This window comes from Chrysochloris asiatica, unplaced genomic scaffold, assembly GCF_000296735.1.
Source record: "Chrysochloris asiatica unplaced genomic scaffold, ChrAsi1.0 scaffold00213, whole genome shotgun sequence".
Classification (NCBI taxonomy): domain Eukaryota; kingdom Metazoa; phylum Chordata; class Mammalia; order Afrosoricida; family Chrysochloridae; genus Chrysochloris; species Chrysochloris asiatica.
Window position 1 is genome coordinate 3223926 of NW_006408731.1, and position 27950 is coordinate 3251875.

At 42.3% G+C, this 27950-nt stretch overlaps 4 protein-coding genes across 4 annotated transcripts; 2 read left to right on the forward strand and 2 right to left on the reverse strand.

The window, feature by feature from the left end:
• On the forward strand, nt 1–27914 carry LOC102829273. The gene is made up of 7 exons (XM_006872882.1): nt 1–307; nt 577–638; nt 724–882; nt 9084–9111; nt 13800–14130; nt 21434–21444; nt 27598–27914. Exons 1-7 carry the CDS (start codon nt 1–3, stop codon nt 27912–27914), a joined length of 1215 nt encoding a protein of 404 aa, XP_006872944.1.
• Nucleotides 10635–11015, reverse strand: LOC102841663 (histone H2B type 1-like). The gene has a single exon (XM_006872775.1). It carries the CDS (start codon nt 11013–11015, stop codon nt 10635–10637), a length of 381 nt encoding a protein of 126 aa, XP_006872837.1.
• Nucleotides 11424–11816, forward strand: LOC102841282 (histone H2A type 1-D-like). The gene has a single exon (XM_006872774.1). It carries the CDS (start codon nt 11424–11426, stop codon nt 11814–11816), a length of 393 nt encoding a protein of 130 aa, XP_006872836.1.
• On the reverse strand, nt 20688–21071 carry LOC102840901 (histone H2B type 1-like). The gene has a single exon (XM_006872773.1). It carries the CDS (start codon nt 21066–21068, stop codon nt 20688–20690), a length of 381 nt encoding a protein of 126 aa, XP_006872835.1. The 5' UTR covers nt 21069–21071.
• Nucleotides 27915–27950: the final 36 nt, after the last annotated feature.

The following is a 27950-nucleotide window of genomic DNA, read 5'->3' on the forward strand; positions in this document are numbered from 1 at the left end:
ATGTCTGGACGTGGTAAAGGCGGAAAGGGACTCGGCAAGGGAGGCGCTAAGCGCCACCGCAAAGTGCTTCGTGATAACATCCAGGGAATTACCAAGCCTGCTATTCGGCGCTTGGCTCGTCGTGGTGGCGTTAAGCGTATCTCCGGCCTCATCTACGAGGAGACCCGCGGGGTCCTCAAAGTGTTTCTGGAGAATGTGATCCGCGACGCCGTAACCTACACCGAGCACGCCAAGCGTAAGACTGTGACTGCTATGGATGTGGTTTACGCGCTGAAACGCCAGGGGCGCACCCTCTACGGCTTCGGAGGCTAAATTTTCCTCCTTCACTTTGCTTTTCAACCAAAGGCCCTTTTCAGGGCCGCCCACCGCTTCTCGTAAAAGAGCTAACATTTTAAAACTTCGTGTGATCAAGATTTACAGCTAAAGTTGGCACTTTGTTGTAAGTGGGCGTGTATGGGATTTGGAATGTTTTCTAGCTATGAAACAATTGAGCGTGAGCACATTTGTCTGGTTACATTTAAGCTAGTTAGTGAGAAAGCTCGGCTAGTTTTTTCTAGTTTTCAATCTTGATTCGAGGTCGATGGCAGATTTACGTGCTGCTGGGTGCCATCTGCTCTCAGGAAAGTTATTTGGCGCCGGTAATATTTGTAATTGACTCGATGCCCCTGGTAGAGATGGAAATTGCCTCAGAGGTAGCTAGGAGAGCCTCCCCTCCCCTGCCAGGATTCCGGCGCACAAAATGGCGGGGAGGGCGAGGAACAAAGAAAGCCCGCGTCCTGGTGCCAGCAGGAAAGGCCCGAGACAGACGAGTTTGAGCGAAGGTTGCTGCCGGGCAGGGGGCGGGTGCACTGCCGTTCGGACTGTCTCACTGTCAAGCCTCTGGTGTATAAAGTGTAATGAAAATACTGAAATGTACAAGAGAAGTAAACTTGCCAAGTATGCTTTTTTTTTTTTTTTAAATGAAAACATTAAAACGAGATTCTGTAAGCACCTAAATTTAAATAAATGGACTTGATGGCATTTTAAGTAAGTACACTGACATCTGTACTACATTGACTCTCAAAGTAAGACTACTAAAACTAGTTATCGTAGATATCTGTATCTAAGTCCACATTCAGAATTTTGCTCCTAAATGTCCTAAAACTGGTATGTTCAAGAGTCAGTTACAATACACCTTTTGATGTATTCCTAGTGTCCCCACCTCCTTTTTACCATGGTTTTCTTTTTTGATTTGTATCCCCCTTCTGGATTGGTTTCCTGATGGAAACATTTTGTCAAGTTTGCCTTGTATGTCCTGTAAACTAAAAGTGATTTCCATAGATATGATTGAAAGTAGGTTAATATTGTCAGGAACAATATCAGTGATGTCATGTTATTGCACATCAGGGATGCATCTAGTTCTTGAAAAAATTGAGAAGACTGATCAGTGGTGATAGGCCATTGAAAAATCATATTTTCCTCTTTATAACCAGAAGGTGAAATTTATGTAGGGCTATACTTTGAAATCTGGAGAAGCAATGTTCATTTGGAATCACATCTTTTTTTTTTTTAAAGATGCAGGCGTTTGTGTTTAAATATGAAAAGAATCAGATATTGTAGCTAAGCCAGCAGTTTGAGGAGAAAAAGTTTTATGAAGATGTTAATTTAGTCATCCACCCCAACCCCTACCCACAATTTTTTCCTTTTGCACATATTGTGTGTGCCAGACCCTGTGCTAAACTCTGGAAATAGAACAATGAATAAATGTGAGAAAAGGATTTCTAAGCTTGTGGAGTTTATTTGATTAGAGAAGAGGCAGACAAAATAAAACATACAATGTATCAGATAGTGCTGAGTACTATGTAGACCAGGAAAATGCATAGAGGATGGGAGGATTTTACTGACATGATTGTGTATGATTGGGAAAAAAAGCTTGAGTAAGAGAAGGAGTTGTTAAATGCCATCGAGTCTGTTCCGACCCATGGTGACCCTGTACAGGGTTACTGAGCCTGTAAATCTTTACGGGAGCAGAAAACCTCATCTTTCTTCTGAGAAGTGGCTGGTAGTTTAGAACTGCTGACTTTAAGGCTCGCAGCCCAATTCGTAACCCACAGCGCCACCCCAAGATTCATTTGGTTTTGACAAAAGTGAAGTAAGCTCCTGTGAGGCTTTGAGCAGGGTGCTGACATGATCTCATTTATGTTTTTTAAGTGAATAGATTATGATGGGTTTAGGGTGGGAGCAAGTAGATCAGTTAGGAGTATATATAATAATAATACAATTTAGAGATGACTGTGGATCAGGGTGTTACTACTAGTGGAGACTGTGAAAAGTGATTGGCTTCTGTATAAATTTTCAAGACAGGATTTTCTGAGGGATGGCACTTAACAATGACAAGAGTATAACTACCATGAAAATAAAAAAGCCACAAGATATGATAACATTATCTCTTAGGCAAGGGATTGATAATGAAGAGAACCAATTCCAGGTCTAAGTCTTCAGTCAGAGAAATAAGCATTGTTTGCTCTGTTATTCTGAGTGTGGATTCATGATTTATAGTTTATAGTTTTATAGTTTATAGATTTATAGTTTATAGACCTAGCAGAATAAATGTTATTATTTTACAGATGTGGAAATGTGTTCTCAGTAATGTCATTTGTTGTTGCGAAGTGCCATCAAGTTGGTTCCAATTTATCGGCCATGTATAGGGTTTCCAAGGAGTGGCTAATGGGCTTGAACCGTCAACTTGGCAGGTAGCAATCCAATGTTTATCCAACAGCGCCACGCCAGGACTAAGACTATTCTATAAAACTGAGAATTATACTCAAATAGTGTGTAAAAGATCATGGGAGATCATTTTTGGGAACTAGTGTTAGATATACATGTCCTTCCCAAAATGCATCCCCCTCCCACCATATTTTACTTGTAATTCCAGGGATTTCTCAGGCCTTTTGAAGCCTATTTGTGTATTTAGTTTAAGAGCTCTGTGTCTGACTTTGCTTTTTTTCCTCCTTAGCTTGGCTGGCTCCTGATGGCTGAAAAGTTGGACATTGAGGACCCAAATCTGTGCCTGATTATGTTGAACTGATATTTCCTTGTTGGTATACCGACACTGTGTACACATTGATGGTATGGAAATGAAATCACCAGCACTGAGGTTTCTCCTGAACTCCAGACTCAATAGATCCAGCTACCTAAGAGACAGTTTAGTTCCTGCCTCAATTACATCTTGTCCCAATGACATTAGACTCTACCTGGTGGTTTGCTATGGTCAGTGAATCTAAGTGAAAATGACATGTGCTACTCCTGAGCAGAAACCTTAAGAAGCATTGTATGATCTGTCATTTTTCCTTCAGTGTCGTTCTTTAGATTGTTACTGGGAAAAATGATTATCACTTGCTGCTGATGGAGCCAATATTGAGAGACAGGACTCAGAGCACAGAGCAAAGCATTTATTGAGTATGGATACCCAGGAAAACAGGGGGTAGAAAATCTCCCAAATCTGTCTGTCTCCTTGAACAAAAGGCGAGGGGAGCTTTTATGGGGATGTTGAGTATGATTTATTATCTCTTGTCTATACCTTGCCCCTTTATTCTTTATATTGGGAGGTTTTTTATGGTTCTGCTGATCTTTCCCCGATGCCACTTTTCTGATATCCCAGTTATTTCCCTCCTGTTCCTTTTACCCTAAGACTTTTCTTAATTGTGAAATAAAAGGATTTGAATACCAAAGTTTTCATAATTCTGTGGTGAAATGAAGGGATTTGAATATCTATCAGTGGTTTCCAAATATTCACCCATGGACAATGTATTATTTTCTACTTTTTCATTATTCTGTGGTAAAATGAGAAAAAAATAAACTCAGTATAATACATTTTCCTTTTGTTGCTGTTAGATGTCATCAAGTCTGTTCTGACTCTTAGTAATCTTGTGTACAGCAGAACGAAACACTGCCTGGTCCTGTACCATCCTTACGGTCTTTCATATGTTTGAGTTCATTGCTGCAGCCACTGTGTTAATCCATATCATATTTCTCTCTGGTCCTCAAAATTATCAAGCATATCTTTCCCCAGGGACTAGTCCCTTTTGGTAATTGTAGTAACACAAACCAAATGCTCCAAAATAGCAATATTAATGTCAACACAGGAGTCCTGGTGTGGCACTGTGGGTTAATGTGTTGGACTTCAAAGTCGGTTTGAACCGCATGGTTGGCAGTTCAGTCTCACCAGCTGCTCCTCAAAAACCCTATACAGGGTTGCTATGGTTGGAACCGACTCAATGGCACTTAATAACAACATTGTATTATGAGTCCTGGTGTGGCGCTGTAGGATAATGCACTGGACTACAAGGTTGGCTGGAACCATAAGGTCAGTGGTTCAAACTCACCAGCTGTTTCTTGGAAACTCTATACAGGGTTGCTATGAGTCAGAATTGACTTGGTGGCACTTAACAACATTATATTATGATGGCAGGATGGTTACTAGGACGGTTACTAGGACGCCTTCTACATTTTGCTGTGGCTATGCTAAAATCCCATTAGCACCATGGGGGTTCTCAGTGCCCCATTTCAATTCCCCCTTTTGTAGTTAGTTTCTCAATCTTGGGAAATAGGACATTCTCTTATTTTAGTTGCTTCCTGCTGAACGATGGCAGAGGGTGATGTGGGGTGAGAAAACTTAATTCGGTTTAGTATAGTGGTGGGGGGGGAGTTGAGTGGTGGGAATTGGAAACATCCCATTGGATTAGTTAATAGACATGTGTTTCTGAAGTAGAGGGAACATGAAGTAGAGTGAAAACTTTGCCCACCCCAATGATGCTAACTGCTACCCAAGCCACTACCCCTACTAAGCAGAGGAAAATGAAAACTACTAGTAATATGATTCCCATAAAAAATAGGTAAACCAGCCAGGAACGTAAAGTGGGCAAGACGTGGGTGAACTACGCCTTAGTTCCTGTGTCTTGGCCTTGAACTGGTCCAGTCTGTTGTCTTACAGATGGCATGAATTCAGAGTTTAGCCTCCCCTGTAGTGCTCATCCAGGTGGTGGCACACCCAACCATCTTTTAAGCCCCTGTCTAGGAGTCCTGCTGTGGCGCTGTGGGTTAATGCACCAGACTGCAAAGCCATTTGAACTGCAAGGTCTGCAGTTCAAGCTCACCAGCTGCTCCTCAGAAACCCTATACAGGGTCACTATGGGTCGGAACTGACTTGTCAGCACTTCACAATAACAACATACTATGTGAAGCCCTGGTGTGCTGCTGTGTGTCAATGCGCTGGACTGCAAAGTCAGTTTGAATTGCAAGGTGGGTGATTAAAGCTTACCAACTGTTCCTTGGAAACTCTATACAGGGTTGCTATCTGTCAGAATTAATTTGATGGCATTTAACAACAACAACTATGGTATAGAGTCCTGGTGTGGTGCTGAAAGATAAGCACTGGACTGACTGCAAGATCAGTTTGAATTGCAAGGTCAACAGATCAAACTCACCAGCCACTCCTTGGAAACCCTATATAATGTCACTATGAGTCTGAACTGACTCTATGACACTTAACAACAACACAGACAGAGTCCTCTGAGTCTACAAAAAGCTTTTACAAACCAAATCTTATTTGATCCAAAGAACTTCGAGATATGGGAGCCTTTTTGCTGTTCCAAGGGTATCTGAAATTCCAAATAACATTTTCAGCAATATCCCTGTCCCCAGGTCTTGCTTTACCTATTTAAATGGAGTCCTGGTGTGGTGTTGTGGGTTAATGCACTGGACTGCAAAGCTATTTTGAACCACAAGGTTGGTGGTTCAAACTCACCAGCCGCTCCTCGGAAACCCTATACAGGGTTGCCATGAGTTGGAACTGACTGGACGACACTTAAACAACAACAACAGGAGTAAGGGCCCTGTCACTACACATAGAAGGGCTAGAGCATCCCCAACCTGGTCAGGGAGAGAACCCTCTACTTGCAGGACAAAAGGGGTTTACTTTCTTCTAAGATGGCTTTTTAAAATGAAAACAGGTAAAGAGCTAATAAACAAGCCATCTTACCTCTTAATAAATTTATATGTAAGCCCAGTTATGGAGGTATAAGTGAAGGAGCCAACTTGGTATCCTTCTTGCAGGTGCTGGTCCTTCTACACCTTAAATTGTTTGATGTCTCCTGGGGAGTACCTGTGGAGAGGAGTGTCCTAGGGGAAAGACATTCAGAGAGAAAGAAATTAATTAGTGGTCTTTCAGGTGGGAGCGTCATGGCTCTAGAGGACAAGCACTGGATTGCAAACTACAATGTTGGTGGTCCAAATCTACCAGTTGCTCCACGGAAGAAAGATAAGGCTCTCTGTTCCTGCAAAGTTTCACAGCTCTGAAGCCCCACACAGAGTCACCATGAGTTGGAACTGACACAACAGCACTTAACAACAAAGTGGTACCTAAGGGTTTACAACCACTCATATTAGTCGATTCATAGTGTGCAGTTTGAGCCTGCTTCTAGGGGCAACTGATCCTGAGCAGGGCAAAGGGAATCACTTACTACCAAGTTAGATTATTCTCTTGGCAAGGTTTTCCCAGGGTTTTCTTTAGTGTATGGTTCTTGGTTTTTCTAGTCGATTGGTGTCTCTAGGAGATGTACAATTTTCATTTTGCTTGGAGAGTTTGGAATCCCTAATCAACTGCTTTCTTGAGATCTGCAGTGGAGAGTAATTTAGGTGTGAACATCTTCAACCCAAGTTTGAGATTTAGGGCCTGCATGAATGGAAGCTGGACTCTCACCTTGGTGATTCGTTTGTTCAATGATTTCCTTCAGCTTCGGTGGTGGTGTTTTCGATGATCTGGGTCATGCTGTTGTTATGCTTGAGCCCACTGCTGCTACCACTGTTCCAATCCAATTCACTGAGGGTCCTTGTCTCCCTTACTGACCCTCCACTCTATTAAACATGAGTTCCCCTCTAAGAACTGGTCCCTCCTGACACCATGCCCAAAGTATGAAAGAAAAAGTTTTCACCATTCTGGCTTCTAAGGAGCATTCTGGCTGTATTTCCTCCAACACAGACCTACCTTCTCCTCTGACAGTTCATGGTACTGTCCATATTCTTCTCCAACAACACAACTCAAATGCATCAATTCTCTGGTTTTCCTTAATCTTTGTCTAACTTTCACATGGGTCAAGTGTACCTTTGAACTCCCAAAATGACATTCAAAACGTGATCAAAGAAAGATGAAATTTCACCATCCTGGTATCTAAGAAACATTCTAGCTGTATTTCTTCCAAGACAGACTTGTTGCAACTTGTGGCAGCTCATTGTATATTCAATATTTTTTGCCAATATCTTAATTCAAATGCATCGATTCTTTTTTGGTCTTCCTTATTCATTATCCAGCATACTCATTTTCCTTAGTACTAAAAAATAAATGTATTCATATAAAGGATTGTTACTTATTTTTGGTTTGCCCTTACTGCCTTTGTGGTAATGAAAGCGTAGTCCTATCAGGAAATACAGGAGCTCTGGTAGCATACTGGTTATGAGTTGGGCTGCTAACCTCAAGGTCAGCATGGGAGAACTATGAGGCTTTCTGCTCCCATAAAGATTTATAGCCTCTGAAACTGTATACAGGGTCACTATGAGTTGGAACCGACTCCATGGCACATAACCAACCAACTTAGGACATAGGACATAATATTGATTGTTGATTGTTGTATTTAAATTGGTTGACTGACAATCCTATGAGGAGCCCTGGTACACAGTGGTTAAGCACTTGACTGCCAACCAAAAGGTCAGCAGTTCAAAATCACACATTCATTGGGAAAAATATGTGGTAGGCATGAAGATAAACACTGGCCTGCTAAATGCAAGATTGGCGGTTCAAATCCACTAGCTACTAACTGCTCCTTGGATAGGGTGGCTATGAGTCTGAACCAATTCTATGGCACTTTAACAACAACAGTTTCTATAAACTTATGAGAAACTCTGTGGGGCAGTTCTAACTCTGCCCTGTTAGGGTCCTTATAGGGTTGTTACCAGAAAAGGCGGTTCTTTATTACTTGCCTATCACCTGCTGCTAGGGAGTCCTGGTGTGGTGCTGTGGGTTAATGTGCCAGACTGCAAATCCGTTTGAACAGCAAGATTGCTGGTTCAAGCTCACCAGCTGCTCCTCGGAAATCCTATGCAGGGTTGACTATGGGTCAGAACAGACTTGATGGCACTTAATAACATCACCTACTGGTGATGGAGCCAATATTCAGAGACACACAGGGCTCAGAGCACAGAGCAAAGTGTTTATTGAATATCAATACCAAGGAGAACAGGGGAGTAGATTTACCAGCTCTGTCTCCCCAAACAAAAGGGGAAGGAAATTTTTATACGGATTTTGGGTATGAGGTAGGGGCCCATGAGGGATCCTTCTAACCAAGCTGGAACAGCTTCCTTAATCTCTCCAGGTGGTGACTATCAGTAGGCATTAAAGATGTATGATGTTTTATTTCCTGTAATAGTCCTTCCTTGGGGTAGTTTTTGGCTACTAATTAGAGAAAAAGAAATTACTACTTTTAGAGGAGACTCTGGTAGCATAGTGGTTATGAACCAAGCTGCTAACATCAAGGTCAGCAATTCAAAACTACCAGATGTTCCATGGGAGAAAGATGAGGTTTTCTGCTCTCATAAAGATTTCCAGTCTCCGGAAGCAACTCAATGGCACACAAACAACCACCATTGTATTATAATGGCTATTTGGGCCTGGAGTGGCTCTGTAGGATAAGCACTGGACTGCAAGGTGGGTTCAAACAGTTAAGGCCAGCAGTTCAAACCCACCAGCTTCTCCTTGGAAACCCTAGGCGGAAACCATAGGCGGAAACCCTAGGTGGAAACCCTAACAGGGTCACTATTAGAGGAAACTAACTCAGTGGCACTTAACAACAACAACAACAATTTTACTTTGGCCAGGCTAAAAACACCTTGGTGGTTCTCAGTGCCCCATCTCAGAAGGGCTAGTGTTGTTTACCTGCCCTTTACAACAGAAATTTAAACCAATCAGTTTCCTTTGAAGTGATCAGTGTCTCAGATGGAAAGGATTCAGACCAGCTTGGGCCTTAACAGGCAGCCAATTTATTTTCAATTAGAGCATTTACTTAGCAAGTGGTAGGAGCAGTCTTTCAAAATGCTTCTGGTTTGGAGTTAATATGAATGAACTCAAATAAGTAAATAGAGGAAAAGAAATGCAGTGAGGTTGTTCAAAGGGAGCAGGAGAGATGGGGAGTAAAAGGGAATAAAAATTTACTAAGCAACTCATATGTGTTTTCCGGACCTCTTTCTTATAACCCAACATATGTAACCTAACACATTAAATGAGGCATATCCCTACTTCTGGAGTCCTGGTGTGTTGCAGTAGGTTTAGTGCACTAGACCTCAAGGTTGGTTTGAACCACAAGGTCGGAGGTTCAAATTCATCAGCCACTCCTTGGAAACCCTATACAGGGTTGTTATGAGTCACAACAAACTCATCGGCACTTAACAACAACCCCTATTTCTGAGTCCCTGGGTAGTACAAAACTGCAAGTGCTCGGTTGATAACTGATAGGATGGAGGTTTAAGTTCACCCAAAGGCCACATGGAGTCACCATAAATTGGAATCCATTCTTTCTACAACGAACAAAAGATTAACCACAGTTTTAGCAGGCACCTGGGAAGGTCTCTGGAGAATATGACATATGTTGCTCGAATTGGCGCACAAAGGCAGGGAAATCTCATAGCCATAGGCACTAGGATGTTCTCAAAACAGTTCAGAGAAAAAGGTTCTAAAGATAGTTTTGGACTATTAGAAAAGTCTGTTCACACTACAAAGACAAAGACACTTTGAAGCTAGCTAGAATTCCTACCCAGACCTAAGGCCGACTAGGGTTAAACCATGTAAGAAAATTACATATAGAAAAAAAAAAAAAGAGGTCCACATAAACAAGCCTATTCATTGCAATTGAAGCCTCTTGGCTTTTCTACTTGAACAGAGGCCCCTGGACATTCCCAATGGATGCCAAATGGGCACCCGCCCCCCAACTCTAAAACGAAACAAACCAAACTCCAAATTCACTGCCATAAAGCAGATTTTGATACCAGGCACAAAGACCATAAAAACAGCTAGCTGATAAGCTAGCTTTCTCTGATCATCTTAGTACAGATGGTTTTCCCCTCCACACCTCAGTGCCCAGAAAAACTAAAACTTCCAGATGGCCTTTAAATATCCAAAGCTCTTTTTTCAAAGAGAAACTTTTCCCAGTGTAAGGACTTTGCTGTTTCAGAGTATATGTTCGTCACCTGATCAGTTTTATTTCACTCATAAGCCAACTCTCTATTTTCTCTTTGAGCCTGATTTTCTCTTCCACTCCTATGATTGCAACTATTAGCAGAAAAAAATGGTTCTTTATCACCTGTCACTAATAAAGACAATATTCAGACAGATTCACAGCATAGGGCAAAGCATTTATTGAATATGGATATTAAGAACGGGGGAACAGAAAACTTCCCATTTGTCTTCCCTGAGCAAAAAGGGAGATAAGTTTTAAAAGGGGATTTCACGTATGAGAGGACCCCCAAAGGATTACAGACTTTTAAGTGACAAAGTGGGTGGCTCTTAAAAGAGCCGTTGGGTCGTTAGCACTGGTAAGCAGGTGTAATGTTTACTTGGAGCTGGTGTACTTAGTGACAGCCTTGGTGCCCTCGGACACTGCGTGCTTGGCCAGTTCCCCAGGAAGCAGCAGGCGCACGGCCGTCTGGATTTCCCGGGACGTGATAGTCGAGCGCTTGTTGTAATGCGCCAAGCGAGACGCCTCACCAGCGATGCGCTCGAAGATGTCATTTACGAAGGAATTCATGATGCCCATAGCCTTGGACGAGATGCCAGTATCAGGGTGGACTTGCTTCAATACTTTGTACACGTAGACCGAATAGCTCTCCTTGCGGCTGCGCTTGCGCTTCTTGCCATCCTTTTTCTGCGCCTTGGTCACCGCCTTTTTGGAGCCCTTCTTCGGAGCTGGAGCGGATTTGGCGGGCTCAGGCATTGTAAGAAGCGACTTGGACTGCGAGAAAGGAAAAACAAAGTACTTCTAGTTGCCAATGGTCTTATTATTTGTTAGGTGTATATGCTAATTAGGAATTGCGTGGTTCCAGATAATGATTGGTTGTTTTTGTATCTTGCACTGTAATAGGCTATTTATTATTTCAAACTCTCATTGGCTGTTCTCTTCTTCAACCTAAGATTATTTGACCTTCCAACGACGAACGCTTTATGTAAATAAGGCTGTTTAGGCCTACTATTTGATTGGTTAAAATTTGCTTTCAGCCAATGGCACAGGGTAGTTTATTAAACCACCGTAGACTATAAGAGTCTAGCTCCTACCAACTCTATCTACTTAATTTCATTTTCTGGCTCCCTTCTGAAGCTTCATATCTTATCTCTGTGCGTAGCCATGTCGGGACGCGGGAAGCAGGGAGGTAAGGCTCGCGCCAAGGCAAAAACGCGTTCTTCTCGTGCTGGGCTCCAGTTTCCCGTTGGCCGTGTTCACCGCTTACTCCGTAAGGGCAACTACTCCGAGCGCGTTGGGGCTGGCGCTCCCGTGTATCTGGCAGCCGTGCTGGAGTACCTGACCGCTGAGATCCTGGAATTGGCTGGCAATGCGGCTCGCGATAATAAGAAGACTCGTATTATTCCGCGTCACCTGCAGTTAGCGATCCGCAACGACGAAGAACTCAATAAGCTTCTGGGCAAAGTCACCATTGCGCAGGGAGGCGTCCTGCCCAATATCCAGGCTGTGCTGTTGCCCAAGAAGACCGAGAGCCATCACAAGGCCAAGGGCAAATGAAGCAACTGAGAAACGGTTTGCTCATTCGGCTCTTTCTCAAACCCAAAGGCTCTTTTCAGAGCCACCCATATTTTCACATAAATAGCTTGTAACATAGTGTGTTTTTCTAGCTTAAAGGCTTATTTTGGGAGCCAACCATATTGTCACACAACTATGGAGCTCTGGTAGCGTAGTGGTTACGAATCAGGCTGCGAACCACAAGGTCAGCAGTTCGAAACTACCAGCTGTTCCGCGGGAGAAAGATGAGGTAGTCTGCTCCCGTAAAGAGTTACAGCCTCGGAAACTCTGTGCAGGGTTTCTATGAGTCGGAACCGACTCCACGGCACATAACAAGGTTGTAACTAAAATGGTGGTTCAAGCTCACCAGTCGCTCCATGGAAACCCTCTAGAGGGTCGCCATGGGTCAGAACCGACTCGACGACACTAAACAAGCTTGTAACCGAGGTTTAAGTATTCAGGACAGCAATCTTCACTGTTTTCATACGTGGTCATAATGCCCTCAACTCCATGTTTTGCAAGTGTCTGGGTCTTGGGTAATAAGGCTGCATGTGTGGATGCTAAAAAGAAAAACTGGCTCCCATGGGGAAACAGTTTTGTATTACAAATCAATTATTTTAGGGGTATAAACCAGTGACGCCAAACCTCCACTGTAGATTCGGACTCTGACACTAGCACAGAACTGCCCCATGGGGTATCCGAGTATGTAGGAATTTGTACGAGGATAGCCTCTTTATCCCACGGAGCAGCTGTTGAGTTCGAAACACCTACGTTGCAGTTAGCAGCCCAACGCTTAGCCAAGTGCTTAACCAGGGCGACTTAAAAAGCCTTGACTTTTCAGTCAAGCGAACCTATTGATTCTTAAAAGCATTTCTCTAGGGAAAACACTAAAATAAGGAACAGTCTATTTTTAAGTCAAACGTCCTAGTACTGGAAGGGAAGAGGGGGAGTGGTTGAGTAGCATTTCATTAGGATCCAATGAAAAGGAGAAAAACATTAGGGAGTTGTCAAAGTAATGGAGGGTTTTTCAAATCAGGAAGTTAAAGACGGACACAGGGAAAGCAATTAACATTCGTGGTTCACTTTAGTGCCTGACACTCAGACCAGACCAGGCCCTTTATCCCATTTTTAGGTATTCCGCCTAATAGGTATATTGACATATAATAGGTCAGATTTCAGAGTGCCAATGTTAGATGCCGTTGATTCATAGCGACTTTATGCACAGCAGTGAAGATAGGATGTGGCAATCCACACAACCCGACCCGAATTGGGAAAAAAACCCCCAATACATCCGAGTGAAAGCAAAAATGAGTAAATCAATTCTTAAAAGCATGGTCCTCGGAATCTCAGTCCCCCCTCCCCCCCAATGCAGATTTAAGGGTGTGGCGCTGTGGGTTAATGTGCCAGACTAAGAAGACAAAACCGTTTGAACAGCAAGGTCGGAGGTTCAAGCTCACCAGCTGCGCCGCTGAAACCCTATACAGGGTCGCTAAGGGTTGGAACCGACTAGACAGCACTTCACAACAAGATCTCCACATAGACATAGTTTGAGAACCACTGACTTAACAGCGAAAAATTAGCTACTTTGGATCGTATTAGGTGCTGTTGTTATGATCCTTTGAATCATGTTAAGTACCTTCGAGTCGATCTCGACCTCTAGTGACCCTGTACAGGGTTTCCAAGGAGTAGCTGGTGGACTTGAACCCCCGACCTAGTGATTCGCAGCCACTGTTGATTCTGCAGGGCCACATCAGAAGTTCCTTGGGATCATAAACCAACAAATAAGAAAGAGGTTAGGAATATGGAGTATTTCATCCAATCAGAGACTCTATTTATTTACCAATCACCACTCTCATTTTTCGCCCAATGGGCTTATCGCGCGGGACTTTTGAAAAGTCTCCAAGCCAATCAGAATGTTTCTGAGTATATATAAAGGCAACTTCTTGCGGCTTTACTTATTAGTTGAAGTAGTCTTCGTGTTTGGAGGGATGGCTCGTACCAAGCAGACCGCTCGTAAGTCCACTGGCGGCAAGGCGCCGCGAAAACAGCTAGCCACTAAAGCCGCTCGCAAGAGCGCACCGGCTACTGGTGGCGTAAAGAAGCCTCATCGCTACCGGCCAGGTACTGTGGCACTGCGCGAGATCCGGCGTTACCAGAAGTCCACTGAGCTGCTCATCCGCAAATTGCCGTTCCAGCGTTTGGTGCGCGAAATCGCGCAGGATTTCAAGACCGACCTTCGTTTCCAGAGCTCTGCTGTGATGGCCCTGCAGGAAGCGTGCGAGGCCTACCTGGTGGGGCTTTTCGAAGACACCAACTTGTGTGCTATTCATGCTAAGCGTGTCACCATCATGCCTAAGGATATCCAGCTGGCACGCCGTATCCGCGGGGAGAGAGCATAGAGGTTTACTCCCTAATTCAAACATAAAAGGCTCTTCTCAGAGCCACCTACTTTATCACAAAAGGTGCTGTAGTCAATCGTTAGTAAAACTGAGGTTGAAGTTAAAATTTCACCTACTTCCCTGCATTCCTTGTGACGTAAAGTATTAACTAGCACCTTACATAGGCTTTTGGAATTTAACATCTTCAGCATTGTTTGTGTTTTACTTAAGACTTACATTTTTCCTACAGTTGGGGAGAACTTAATGGTATTTGCTCGTTTTGTGTCCCTTGCTGATGGTCATAAGTCACATACAGTTATTACCAATACTATTAGTAGCTCCTGGTAGCTTGGCTAGGGATGGTAGACTCAGATCCCACCTTAGACGTATGGTGGCAGTCTGCTTTGTACCAACCTCACTTTAGGTGATCCTTAGGAACACCAGAAGTTTATTTTGAAGTCTCATCAAGAAGAGCAGCATGCCTCAATTTACCTGGAATGATTTTACAGTTTGTTAGGTTGAAATGTTACCTAAAGCAGGTGCCGAACACAAGAACCGTTTTATTTCACTATTGGTCACTCACTGGTATTAGGTATACTGACTACACCTGTTACTTGGGTTAAGTGCCAATGAATCAGTTCCGACCATCCTTTAGTTTTCAAGGAGCTACTGGGTTTGATCCACCTACCTGTGATTAGTAGTACAGTGCTTGTTCTACAGTGGTAGGTTTTTTTTTTAAATTTATAAAAGTGCCTTTGCCTGGGGCCCATTTAAGACCAATTTAATCAATAAATGAGAATGCGCCTAGTCAATAGTAATTTTGTAAACTCGTGCTTCCAAAACACAGTTAAGGCCAAGACTTGATGCAGCATAAATTACAAACCTGCGATTCATTTGTTTGATTTCAGACTTACAATTTTTTCTAATCAAATCAGGCTTCTTGTTTGCCTTCAGAGAGAAAATATTGATCTCCCAGAGGAATCTTTAGCTTGCTTGACAACTGTTTGTCAGTACATTGAATCAAACAGCTCCTGACTTTTTTAACAGCGATTTCTGAGGGGTGAGCTAATAGAATCTACCCTGAGAGATGGAGCTGTTTTCATTGATTGACAAGCTGCAGTTAAGACTGCTACAAAGGAGGAACAGGGAGCAACATTCTGCTTTCTCCATTCCCTTTTTTTTTGGACAATGCACAATTCTCTTCTAGCTATTGTTTCTATTTTAAGATTTTATTTTAAATTATGAAACATTATGAATATTTGAAAAAAAAAAAAAAAGACAATAATATGATAAGCGGTGTGGTGCCCTAGGATAAACACTCGTCCTCAAGTTGGTTTGAACCACGAGGTTGGCAGTTCAAACGCAGCAGCCACTCCTCAAAAACCCTATACAGGGTTGCTATGAGTGGGAATCTAACCGGAACAGACTGGACTAAATTTAACAACATTTAAAAACCTAATTATAACATCATTGGAGTCCTGGTGTGGTGCTGTGGGTTAATGCAATGGACTGCAGAGTTGGTTTGAACCACAAGGTCAGCGATTCCAGCTCACTAGCTGCTCCTCACAAACCCTATACAGGGTCACTATGTGTCGGGGACCTGCCTTGACAGGGAAGTTTGGTTCACGAAGTAGGGAGATAAGGCGGCGAAAGAGATAGAGAAAGAATATACACAAAGACGCGACGAGAGAAACAAAGAGACACCCCGAGACCAGAGTGGATGCAAAACTGGCAGGCAGACCCTGGATTGCAGGCATCATGGCCCTGCAGGCAGTAATGCATGCAGGATTCAATCTGCATCCATCTTTTATTTCAGGGAGGGATTTTACACAAAGGAAGTAGGGGATTATTAAGACAGGGTACAGAAATGAAATGTGATTAATTGTTTAAAACAGGACACAATGATTTACAGGAACAAATTCTAAAATATACATCACAAATGGTCTTAATACTCTAACATCCTTAATTTTCCAAAAATTCAAGCAAATTGTTATAAATTACTTTTTAGGCTCAAATCCTAAAGCAGTGACTCGAGGTTTCTCAAGGCTAATTAACATACCTATAGCACTTAATTTCTAATGGGTAAAGGATTTAAAAGGTCTGAAGAGAGTCAAGCTGTTTCAGCTACCTGGTTTAAGCTTTAGGGAGGAAGAGGGACCTCTAGGTTAATGGATTACACCTGGGGAAGATTTGGGGAGGTTGTCACTATTATTCCTTGAACAATATTCCAGAATTCGCCAATCTACTTTGAGTGAATTCCTTGGGTAGATTGTCTCCAGAGCCTCTTTGAGGAATCCCAGCAAACCTGCCTTTGAAACTTTTACGGCCTCGCCTTTAGAAGAGGTTTTTGTTTTAATATTTGTCCATGGGTATCCAGGGCTCATGTATTAAGTTAATATCAAACATAACTGAATAATTCGATAAAGAACAGTTTGGACATGCTTGCCAGGTGGCCAGAGTTTGTTTCTCAGAGAGATTTGTTCCCAGCACCCTACGCACTGCCAACACAGTGGAGACATTAAGAGAGGCACGTAAGAAACCGTTTTCTCAGAAGCTACAATTACTGGAGTTAGAAGCATAGAATAAGACCAAAGAAAATTATTCAGAGGTAGCCCACCAGTGAGTTCGTAAAAGCCTATGAACTTGGGACGTCAGGAGGACACTTCCTTGGCCATCAGGGTCCATGTGAACCCGGGACGTCAGGAGGTCACTTCCTTGGCCCTCAGGGTCCCTGGCTAGCAATCCTGAGTGTGGCCTTCGTGTTGGATTTTCATCCATGATACAGGGCCTCAGCATCTCAGTGCTTGCTATGGGTGGGTTCGAACCGATTTGCCTGCATTTAACAACAGCAACAATAACATACCCCAACAAGCAAGTGGAGAAGGACGTCATGCTTGGTAAAATGGAGATCTGTTGTGCATAGAGTTGCTATGGGTCAGAAACAACTCAATGACAACAGAGAAACTCCTCATGAAGCTTTAAAATCAACATTGACCTATTAGGTTTTATCTATATTGCCTTCACTTCGAAGTAAATCATAAAATTTAATCTCTCAAAATTTAAATATGTCTAACATTTTGTCGCTCTGTAGAATCACTGGACTGCGAATCACAAGGTCCATAGTTAATTCCACTAGCTGCTCCTTAGAAACCATATATGGAGTTGCTATGAGTCGTACTGACTCGATGGCACTAAATGTTGCGGACCGTGTAAGACTGGTCAGAGGTTCGAGGCCCTATAGGCACGAGTGTAACAAATGAGGCCACTGGCAGTTAATGGAAAATTGCTTTCATCTTAATATTCAGTTATATATGTTAAATTAATACACGGAGCCTTTGAAAATCCACAGATAAATGTGATATTTTCCTAAAGCCGAGACTAAAGGTTGCAAGGTTAAACCTTTTTCCAAAGGATTAACTAAAAATATCTTAGCTACTTCTCGGTTCTTTGTTCTATAGACAAAGAACCCATCCTCCCTAATCCCTTTTCCAGGTGCAGCCCATTCACCTGGGCATCTTCTGCAGAACTCTCACCTTCCCCCAACTGACCTCAGGGGCTATAGATATGTTAATTGGGCCTGAGAATCCAAGTTGCTGGCCTGGGATTCAAATAAGTGAAGTACAATGTAAAGTTACCTGAATGTCTGGAAAATTACTGATGTTAGCTGTATCCTGTTTTAGTCCCTCCTAGCTTGGTGTGAAACTCCTCCCCTAAATAAAACAGAGGCCCGGGCCTCCCCAGGTGTGTATTACTGGTTGGAAGGCATGGAGTAAAGATAGCGGTGCATTACGGGTTGGAAGGCATGCATTAAAGATTGCAGGGCAGTGAGTCGCTGCCTGCAGAGGCCATGATGCCTGTAGTCCCAAGCCTGCCCACCAGTGATGTATCCACCCTGGCTTTGGGGTGCCTCATTGTCTCCCTTCTTCTGTTTGTCTGTGTATTCTTTCGCTATCCCTATCGCCGCTGGATCTCCCCTCCTCGTGAACCAAACACTCGTGAACAACACAATTATGTCGAGTCCAGTCACCGACATTTGCGTAGTAATTAAAGCACAGGTAAACATCTTTCTGATATTGTCTGCTTTCAAGCTAGAATCCATTGGACACCAACAATGTTATACCTCGTTCCACGGCCTCTTCTGAATCCAGCTTGAACCTCTGGAAGTTCTCTGTCAATGCATGTTTGTCAATTATATATGGAAACCCTATACAGGGGCCCATATGAGTTAGAACTGATTCGTCAGCACTTAACAAGAACAACAATTATACCTTACTTGTGAGATACAGAATATTAACAAAAATAGGAAAATGTAGTCTCTCAATAGGTAAAGAGATAACACATAAAAACAGACTAAGGGGAATAAGGACTATCAGTAGATGAGTGGAGGTTACTTGATATTTCAAATAAGGTGGTTGGGGAAGGCCTTACAACTGAGATAAGGCTGAGGTGAGGTTTGAAGCTTTTAAAAGAGTGAGGTCTTCAATACATTTGTGGAAGATTGTTTCACAAAGTGACAATGATTGCACAGACACCGAGTCAGGAGCATACCTAGGGTCACGGCCACACATTTGACAACCAATTAAATAAACCAAGGTCTTCTGCTATTAGTTTAAGTTGGAATTTTGAGATAGCTCAGTACTACTTTCAACATTCTTAATATTTTTCAAAATCAATACTTCAGGTCCCATAGGAGACTCAGTTAAGATGGGGATCCAGGAGGTAGGAATAGATGAGTGTTTACTTACCATACAAACAGTGGTTATTATGACTTAGGGATATAAGTAATGAAAAAGTAGTAATTATATGATGACTTAAAATAAAAAATGTGAATTCCCAAATGATAATTATCATGTTATACTTTTCAGAAAAAAGAAACTCCAAACATTATATTTGTAAAAAGGTTTTATGCACTGTAACATGTACCTTATTTAAATTTTTTTAGTGGATTCACTATAAGGAATATCTATTGAATGATTTCCTAAATACAGATAAAATCTGATTGTCAGCTGAACTCTACATTTAAACTTCCATAATGGTGATGATTTGATGAAGAAGATACATGTTCCCTCACTGCTGACCTTGATCCCTGGCTTAATTTTGGCATGGAATTGAGAGATAAATTTTCTTCAGAATCCTTCATATTGGGTGAGACTGAAGACCAAATACAGGGATTTTCAGTATGATATGTGAGCTTTCAAATATTTTCATGGTTTTCTATGTGGTGTTTGAGGGAAGACCAGGAATCTGGCATTGTTTCAGATTTGTTCAGATACATGCAACTAACTCTATGAGATTTACTGGGAGCAATGTCAATTTCCTACTGTCTCTATTTTGCTCATGAGCTTTTCTATTAATGTTCGAAAATGCAGCATATTAGCTCAAACTCTCTTGTCCTTTTAAGGAGCTAGTAGTGTAGTGGTTATGAATCAGGCTGCTAATCTCATGGTTAGCAGTTTGAAACTACCAGCTGTTCCGCGGGAGGAAGATGAGGTTTTCTGCTCAGGTAAAGATTTACAGCATGGGGTCGCTATAAGTCAGAACTGACTCCAAGGCACATAACAACAATCTTGTCCTTTTAATTACACACAGCTCTGGAAGATCTTAGGGCTGGGGACATAAATTCCATTACAGGTAGAAGCAAGTAGGGCTTCCTCTCTGCTGGTAACGCTTGAGAAACTCACCCCCTTTTGGGTTATTTTTCTGAGATAGAAAATCTTATCTTTCTTCCATTGATGGAGGGTCTTTACCTGAAGATTCATCAAAAGACTAAAAATTAGGGATCTGGACGATGCCTTGGGGAAAGCATTTTAGTTAAGATAATACTACTGATTTAAACAGGTAAATCACAGAACCTCAAAGGCTTAACACAGTACAATTCTATTTTCTGCTTATATGAGGTCCAAAATGGGAGCATGGGATCATTAGGCAACTCTTTTACAAGTAGGTTAATTTAATCAAGCGTCCTTTATTTTGTGGCTCTACCATCTAATCACATGGCTTCCACATTTGCCCTAGAAAAGTTAAGAGTTTTTTCTCTCTTAACTTTTTGTTGGCATTTAAATCCATTCTGGCTCCTAATGACCCCATATGTGGCAGAGTAGAACATGCAGGCAGGGTTTTCAGTGGTTGACTTTTTCAGATTACATAGATTTTTCTAGGCACCTGAAACCTTAACTTCTTGGATACCAGTTCAGCTCCTTAAACCTTTTGCACCGTTTCTGGACACCAGAAATATCTGATGGAAGATTAGTATGTTTCAGGCCTGAAAATGTCAAACACCTTTACTTAATATTCCATTTATGGAATTTAATCACGTCTAACTACTGCTTATCTTATTGAATTGCTATCCTGAACCCCACACTGCAGTATTTTGGTAGTGACAGTTGCTATTAAGACGGAGCAGCTGATAGTTCCCCACCTGGTGTTAAGGCTCTCTTTCAGAGTCAGTAAGTGGCTCTGAAAAGAGCCTTTGTTTTGATGCTGCTTACATATACATTCATTTGGAGCTGGTATACTTGGTTACGGCCTTGGTACCCTCCGACACAGCATGTTTGGCAAGCTCTCCAGGCAACAGCAGGCGCACAGCCGTTTGGATCTCTCGGGACGTAATGGTTGAGCGCTTGTTGTAATGCGCCAAGCGAGAAGCCTCACCAGCAATGCGTTCAAAGATGTCGTTGACGAAAGAATTCATTATACCCATAGCCTTAGATGAGATGCCAGTATCAGGGTGGACCTGCTTCAGTACCTTGTACACGTAAACAGAATAGCTTTCCTTGCGGCTGCGCTTGCGTTTCTTACCATCCTTCTTCTGCGCCTTAGTTACCGCCTTCTTAGAGCCCTTCTTCGGAGCAGGAGCTGATTTAGCTGGCTCAGGCATAACGAAAATTTCTTCGGTGTTAAAGTGAAGACTGAGATGTAATAGCTAATCTGGCCAATTTTGTACCGCTTCTATGCAAATAAGAGTGTAGTTCTTCCATCTCTGATTGGATCAAAATATACTGTTTATGCAAATGAGGCTTACTGTTTGATTGGCTGTGTAAATGGGAACCACCCTAGGTTCTGTTCTCCATTTAGCAAAAGGACACTTTCATTTTGAAAAGTTAAAAAGTTAAATTACTGTCTTGACAATAGTATCTAGTTATGAAGCCAGTTATCTTCTCCCTTCCACCTTTGTCTGGACCTAAAGAAGCACAAAAGTGATAATAAGTAATGGATAAATTACTATCAACGTATAGTTTCCAGTGCCTTAAAAAGTATCTTTGAAGAATTAAAGGAAACAGGAAATATGAAAAGCAGCTAATATTTAATGTTTTCAAACAATACCATTGACATTCGTAGTTTGGTCTGTTCAAAGACAGCGGCCAAAATTCTTAAATGCCTTCGAGTCGGTTCTTATTCATAGCAATCCTGAATAGGAATCCCGAGGAGTGGCTGGTGGATTTGAACCCTAACTTTGCGAGTAGTCCAATGCTTGTCCCACAGCGTCACACTAGGACTCCAGCAGCATTCTTACACATCCAAAAGTTGTCAAGAAGCACAGGCTCGTCGTATGAGCATTACAAAAGGGTTGTCATTTTCAAGTTCGGAGATTTAAAGCGGCAGGACGTGTACTTACTTTGCTAAAATAAAATAAGTTACCTTTCAAGGATGAAGGACAAAACTACACCAATCATGTTGAAGCGCGGGCTTCTGAAATGACAAAAAGGTTTTACATTCCTGGCCTCAGGAGCTGCAAAAACCTAATTTCTGTTGTCTTCCTAAACATTTTTTCCCCCCAGAGTTAAAAGCAAGTAGGTTAAATGAAAATCGTTTAGGATGTATGTATGACAAATCTAAATAAAGGAGAAAATCAAGCACCTTTCAATAGCCCGATTTTGGAAAGTGAGGCGTGGTAGCCAATCACAGAGCTTGTCAAGTTACTTAATTCAAGGCGCGCAGTTTGAATATTCCGTCCAATCAGGAGGACTTTGACTTTATAAATAGGAGGAAGGGTTCTCATTTCCTTCAGTACTCTGTAACCGTTCAGCTGTACTTATGGCTCGCACCAAACAGACCGCTCGCAAGTCCACCGGCGGCAAGGCGCCGCGCAAGCAACTAGCTACTAAGGCTGCTCGTAAGAGTGCGCCGGCCACAGGCGGAGTGAAGAAGCCGCATCGCTACCGGCCTGGAACAGTCGCTCTGCGTGAGATCCGGCGTTACCAGAAATCCACAGAGCTGTTGATCCGTAAGCTGCCGTTCCAGCGATTGGTGCGGGAGATCGCTCAGGACTTCAAGACCGACCTGCGCTTCCAGAGCTCGGCAGTGATGGCGTTGCAGGAAGCGTGCGAGGCCTACCTGGTGGGACTCTTTGAAGACACCAACTTGTGCGCCATCCACGCCAAGCGTGTCACCATCATGCCCAAAGACATCCAACTAGCTCGCCGTATCCGTGGTGAGCGGGCATAAACTGCTCACCTTTAAGCTACTGCTAACGTTGAAACCAAAGGCTCTTTTCAGAGCCAACCACTTTTTCTGTGGAAGATGCTGTGATAAAATTTTAACATTAACACCAAACGACCTTTTAGAGGCGTTTTAAGCATGCATCTTTTGAACTGAATAGGTGCACAAGAGTGGGTCGCGTGCCCTCAAGTTTTAATGAGGTTTATTATCTCCAGATTAAAGTAATGCTCAAAATTAATGCTAATGGGAATCTAGTAATTGCTAGAAGTGAGACGGGTGTGTGTCCTTGAGCACCTTGGGAAGTTTCAAAAGGGACACAACCCAGTATGTTCAGCACACTAGGGAATTTAGAGTTGATTTCTAGTTTATAGCTGAAAATTAATACTGTGCAGACCACATCTGGTCCCTACCTGAGAGGTAATAATGAATTGACATTTCTATAACGTTCTCAAGTCCCAAAACCACTACTATGCTTTCAAAATCTGTATGTGTAACCACTCACTGGTGTGATGGTATGTGATCAGCACTGGACTGATCCACAAGGTCGGTAGTTCAAGCAGCTGCTCCTCAGAAACCCTATATAGCATCAGTATGAACCGGAACCTTCTCCACTGCACTTGACAATCACTCATGAGTAGTCCTAGCATGGTGTAGAAGTATCAACAATGGATTGCTAACCTCAAGGTCAACCATTCAAATCCATCAGCTGCTCCTCAAAAACCCTATACAGGATCCAGTCAGAACTGACTCAACGACATTTACTAGCAATCATTCATAATAGGGATTTATAAATAAAAATATGCCTACCTTTGTGAGGTCCCATAATAGGAACTATAAATCATAAGAAATGTAGTTTGAAAAATTCTCAATTTAGAAACAGAAGCATGTAAATTATGTAACGAATGTAAGCAACTTTTAAATTGACTCTGCTCTGACATGCTGTGATAAATTATTTTTAAAACTAGCATTTAAATCTAAAAACATCATTAACTTGAATAAAAGATGTGTCATTTAGCTCATCTCTATTCCTAGAAAAAAGACCCTCAAGTCCAAAGTGAATATTTCACATGAATCCTGAATTTCTGCTCACTCAAGAAGAAAATGATGAGGCAAAGCTATTTCTCTCTAGTCTCTTGTTTTCTCTAAAGATAGAAAGCTGTGGAGATCCTGCCCACCACCACTCCTAGGACTCTAGCTATAGAGAACCTCCACTTAGATGAAGCTGTGGTTAAGCTTCCTCCTCTTGTTAAAGGTGTAAGTTTTAATGAGGCAGTTTATTATCGCCAGACTACAGAAACAATAATGCTCAAAATTAATGCTAATACTGAGAATCTAGTAATTGCCAGAAGTGAGACAGTGTGTCCTTGAGCAACTGGGGAAGTTTGTAAAGGGACACAACACAATATGTTTATGTTCAGCACACTAGGAATTAGAGTTGAATTTAAAGCTATAAGTCTCAGATTTGCATTAGTTAATTCTCATTCTCTCACTGTAAATGAAGGTTGTGAGGTCTTACTTGCATACCTGGCTATGACTACTTTGCAACAAATGAAATGAGTTTATGCATGATAAACCTGAGTATCTATTCATTATTTTAGAGAAAATCCTTCACAAGAAGCATCATTAAATCATTTAGTCATTAAATCAGAACCCAGATCTTGTTACATAGATGATGCTGAATAGTATTTATTGGAAATCCTCAACTGCAAGGAAAAGAGACAAAAGTTCTCAATAATTTTCCTTTTAACAAACACAAACCCCTAAAACACACCCTATATCTATGTAGACTTTGTAGATACAGTATTGTTAAATGCCTTTGAGTCCGTTTCAACCCATAGCGACCCTGTATAGGGTTTCTGAGGAGCAGCTCGTGAGCTTGAACTGCTGACTTTCCAGTTCAAACGGCTAAGCGCTTTAACTCACAGTGCCTCACCAGGACTCCATTGTAGATACAGTTGTTATGCCGTAGAGTTGGTTCGGACTCATAGCTATCCTGTACAGAGTTTACGAGGCTGTAATCTTTACGGGAGCAGAAAGCCTCTTCTTTCTCCCGTGCAACAGCTGGTAGTTTCGAACTGCTGACGTTGCGGTTCACAGCCCGATTTGTAACCGCTGTTACCAGAGCTCCTTGCGTAAGGTTCCAACTTATATCGACCATGTGTAGTGTTTCCAAGGCTGTACATCTTTTCAGGAGCAGAAAATCTCATCTTCCCACACACCCCTCCGCAAAGTCCCCACTTCACAGTCCTAGTTTATCATACAGAGCCACTGCACTCCCAACAAATACTGTTATTGTCAGATGCCATAGAGTTGATTTCAACTCATAACAACCTAATACAGGGCCTCTGAGGAGCAGTTGGTGGTTTTGAACCCCCAACTACAAACTGTTGCTGTTGTTAAGTGGCATCCAGTCAGTTCCAACTCATAGTGACTCTGTAAAGGGTTTCCCAGGAGCACCTGGTGGATTAGAAAAGCCAAATTTGTGGTTCAAACTGATTTGCTTTCCGGTACTTTATGGCATAGCACCACACCAGGACTCACAAATACTGTTTGTTTGTTTTTTTGTCTTTGCTATTTGCTGTCCAGTCAGATCTGACTCATAGCGACCTTGTATGTTGTTAAGTGCCATGGAGTCGATTCCCACCCATTCTGTATCTACCTGTAATTCTCAGGTAGGTATAGAATTCAGAAGTCAAATTTCAACAAAAGTAAAACAACTCAGTGCCATCAGATAATTATACTTTAAAGCAAACTTGCAAGCACTAATAAACAACACAAGTTGATTTCAGAGTTACCACTGAAAGTTATTGGATTACAGCACTCAAAAGAGCATTGTTAAGTCTTTTTTTCAAATGTAATTTTGAGGTGGAATGATAGAAAGACAAAACCAAATCAAACCGAACTAAAGCTAGGGCAAGACACAAGAAAATAGTATTTGTTCATTGCAACTTTGTATATTATAACCCCAAACTGAAAAGGTTGTCGTTAAGTCTAGTTGGTTCTGACTCATAGTAGCCCTTAACAGGGGTTCCAAGGCTCTAAATCTTTGCCTGAGCAAAGATTCATTCGTGAGGTCCCAGTTGTTAAGTGTCTTGTGAGTCAGTTTTATGTCTATAGTGATCCTGCATAGGGTTTCTGAGAAGCAATTGGTGAGCTGGAACCACAGGCCTTGTGATTCAAACGGTCTTTGCACTCCAGTGCATTGACCCACAGTACCACAGCTTTGCAAACACTATGGAACAATTCTACTCTGTCATATGGATTGCTATGGGTTGGAAGTAACACTATGACAATATATTTAATTTTCATAGCTCTCCAGTCCTTTCTTCTGTGGTGCCACTTAACAGGTTCTCATACATGGGATAAAAAATTACATGTAAGTGTACACACAAACACACATACACCAAGTATATATAAAAATTATTGAAAGCTTAGTTTTCTAGTAAAAGTATTTTGCAAGATCAATTTCCTGGTTTTGATATTGTATAGCTATATGAGATCATCACTTAATCCACTACCATTGAGTCTTTTCTGACTCTTATTACTCTGAAGTGTCACAGCAACTCCAAGTCTGTTTTTGAAGAAACCGAGACCACTTGGAGGGATGAAGCACAGTTTTTATTAAACCTGCTGACTCAAAGGAACTAACTTCCAGATTTCTCCGCCCCTCGTCGCAGAGCGCAGGCAGGGCAGTACAGGGAAGGGCTAGGTTGCGGACCTGTTTGAGAAAACCTGGGAAACCAGAGGATTGGTCCGCCTCGGTAACCTGATTAACATTCTATTTTGTCTCCTGGGCGGGGAGGATTGGTCCCACTCAGTAACCTTTTTAACGTTCTAACTTGTCTGCTGGGAAGGGAGGAGAAGGCAGTTAATGTTTTACCTTTCCTGTTCAATAGTGGGTTTCCTAGGCTGTTAACTCTTTAAAGCAGTGAAAGCCTTACCTTTCTCTGGACCATGTGGTTAGAAATCCAGTGTTTATCCAGTTTATTCCATAGCACCACCAGTGCTGGCCTCAAAAGTAAATTTAGTTTTAAAAATTTGAGATCTGTAATCTCCAATTTTGATAGGGTACTTGACTGTGATAATCCATGGATTTTAGGACAATCTATTTGCTTTCTGGTAGCGTAGTGGTTACGAATCGGGCTGCGAACCTTAAGGTCAGCGGTTCGAAACTACCAGCTGCTCCGCGGGATAAAGATGAGGCTTTATACTCCCGTAAAGATTTACACCCTCGGAAACCCTGTAGAGGGTTTCGGAACCGACTCGACGGCACTTAACAACAACAACAATTTGCTGTCTAGTCGATTCCAACTCAATCATCCTGTATAGGATTTCCTAGGTGTGATTGGAGGGTTTGAACTTCCAACCTTGTGTTTAGCAGTCCGGTGCTTATGCTACATCACACACCAGGACTTCTGTATATGTTTAACAAGTAATAACAGTCACCATTATTTGAAAGTTATATTGTATTTTAGGTACATTTATCTTTTCCTAATGCTTCCATGCCGAGTTCTGGTGTGGTACTATATGTTAATGCAGTGGACTACAATGTTGGTCTGAACCGCAAGATTGGCGGTTCAAGCTCACCAGCCACTCTGGAAACCTTATACAGGGTCGCTATGGGTCGGTTCTGACTTGACGGTACATACCAACAACAATGATTCCATGCAAGCAGATCAACAAATATTTTTAATTTGAATTTTTATTAAAAAATTAATAATGATTGCGATATAATTTTTCGTAATTGCTCATAATCCCCTTGTGTATCTTCAGAGTTATGTTTGAGTTCCAGACACCAAACACAGGAAAAGAAAAGCACCTCCCTCTCTCAACAGTCTCGCTGTGAGGAGGGGCGGGGACTCAGGGCTGGTGTCTGTCCTTTCAGTTCCCAACAAGGTCCGCTAAGTTGATTTATAGGGGCTGCAGTGGCCCTTCAGGTCACAAAATCACTGCAGTCTTTAACATAGTCATTATGTCGGGACGTGGTAAGGGTGGGAAAGGTCTTGGTAAAGGAGGAGCAAAGCGGCACCGAAAGGTTCTGCGTGACAATATCCAGGGTATCACTAAACCTGCCATCCGGCGTTTGGCTCGGCGTGGTGGGGTCAAGCGTATTTCAGGTCTCATCTACGAGGAGACTCGCGGGGTGCTCAAGGTATTTCTGGAGAATGTGATCCGCGACGCTGTCACCTACACTGAGCACGCCAAGCGCAAGACTGTCACTGCTATGGACGTGGTCTATGCACTTAAACGCCAGGGTCGCACGCTTTATGGCTTTGGTGGTTAGGACTATGCTTATCAGCTAACTCTTAAGGACGTGAAA

Coding starts and splice junctions, on each gene's coding strand:
- LOC102829273 (XM_006872882.1), top strand. CDS start 1: ATGTCTGGACGTGGTAAAGGCGGAAAGGGACTCGGCAAGGGAGGCGCT. Junction 308..576: donor CACCCTCTACGGCTTCGGAG/GCTAAATTTTCC, acceptor TCTTGATTCGAG/GTCGATGGCAGATTTACGTG. Junction 9,112..13,799: donor CTTAGCAAGTGGTAGGAGCA/GTCTTTCAAAAT, acceptor TCGTGTTTGGAG/GGATGGCTCGTACCAAGCAG.
- LOC102840901 (XM_006872773.1), bottom strand. CDS start 21,068: ATGCCTGAGCCAGCTAAATCAGCTCCTGCTCCGAAGAAGGGCTCTAAG.
- LOC102841282 (XM_006872774.1), top strand. CDS start 11,424: ATGTCGGGACGCGGGAAGCAGGGAGGTAAGGCTCGCGCCAAGGCAAAA.
- LOC102841663 (XM_006872775.1), bottom strand. CDS start 11,015: ATGCCTGAGCCCGCCAAATCCGCTCCAGCTCCGAAGAAGGGCTCCAAA.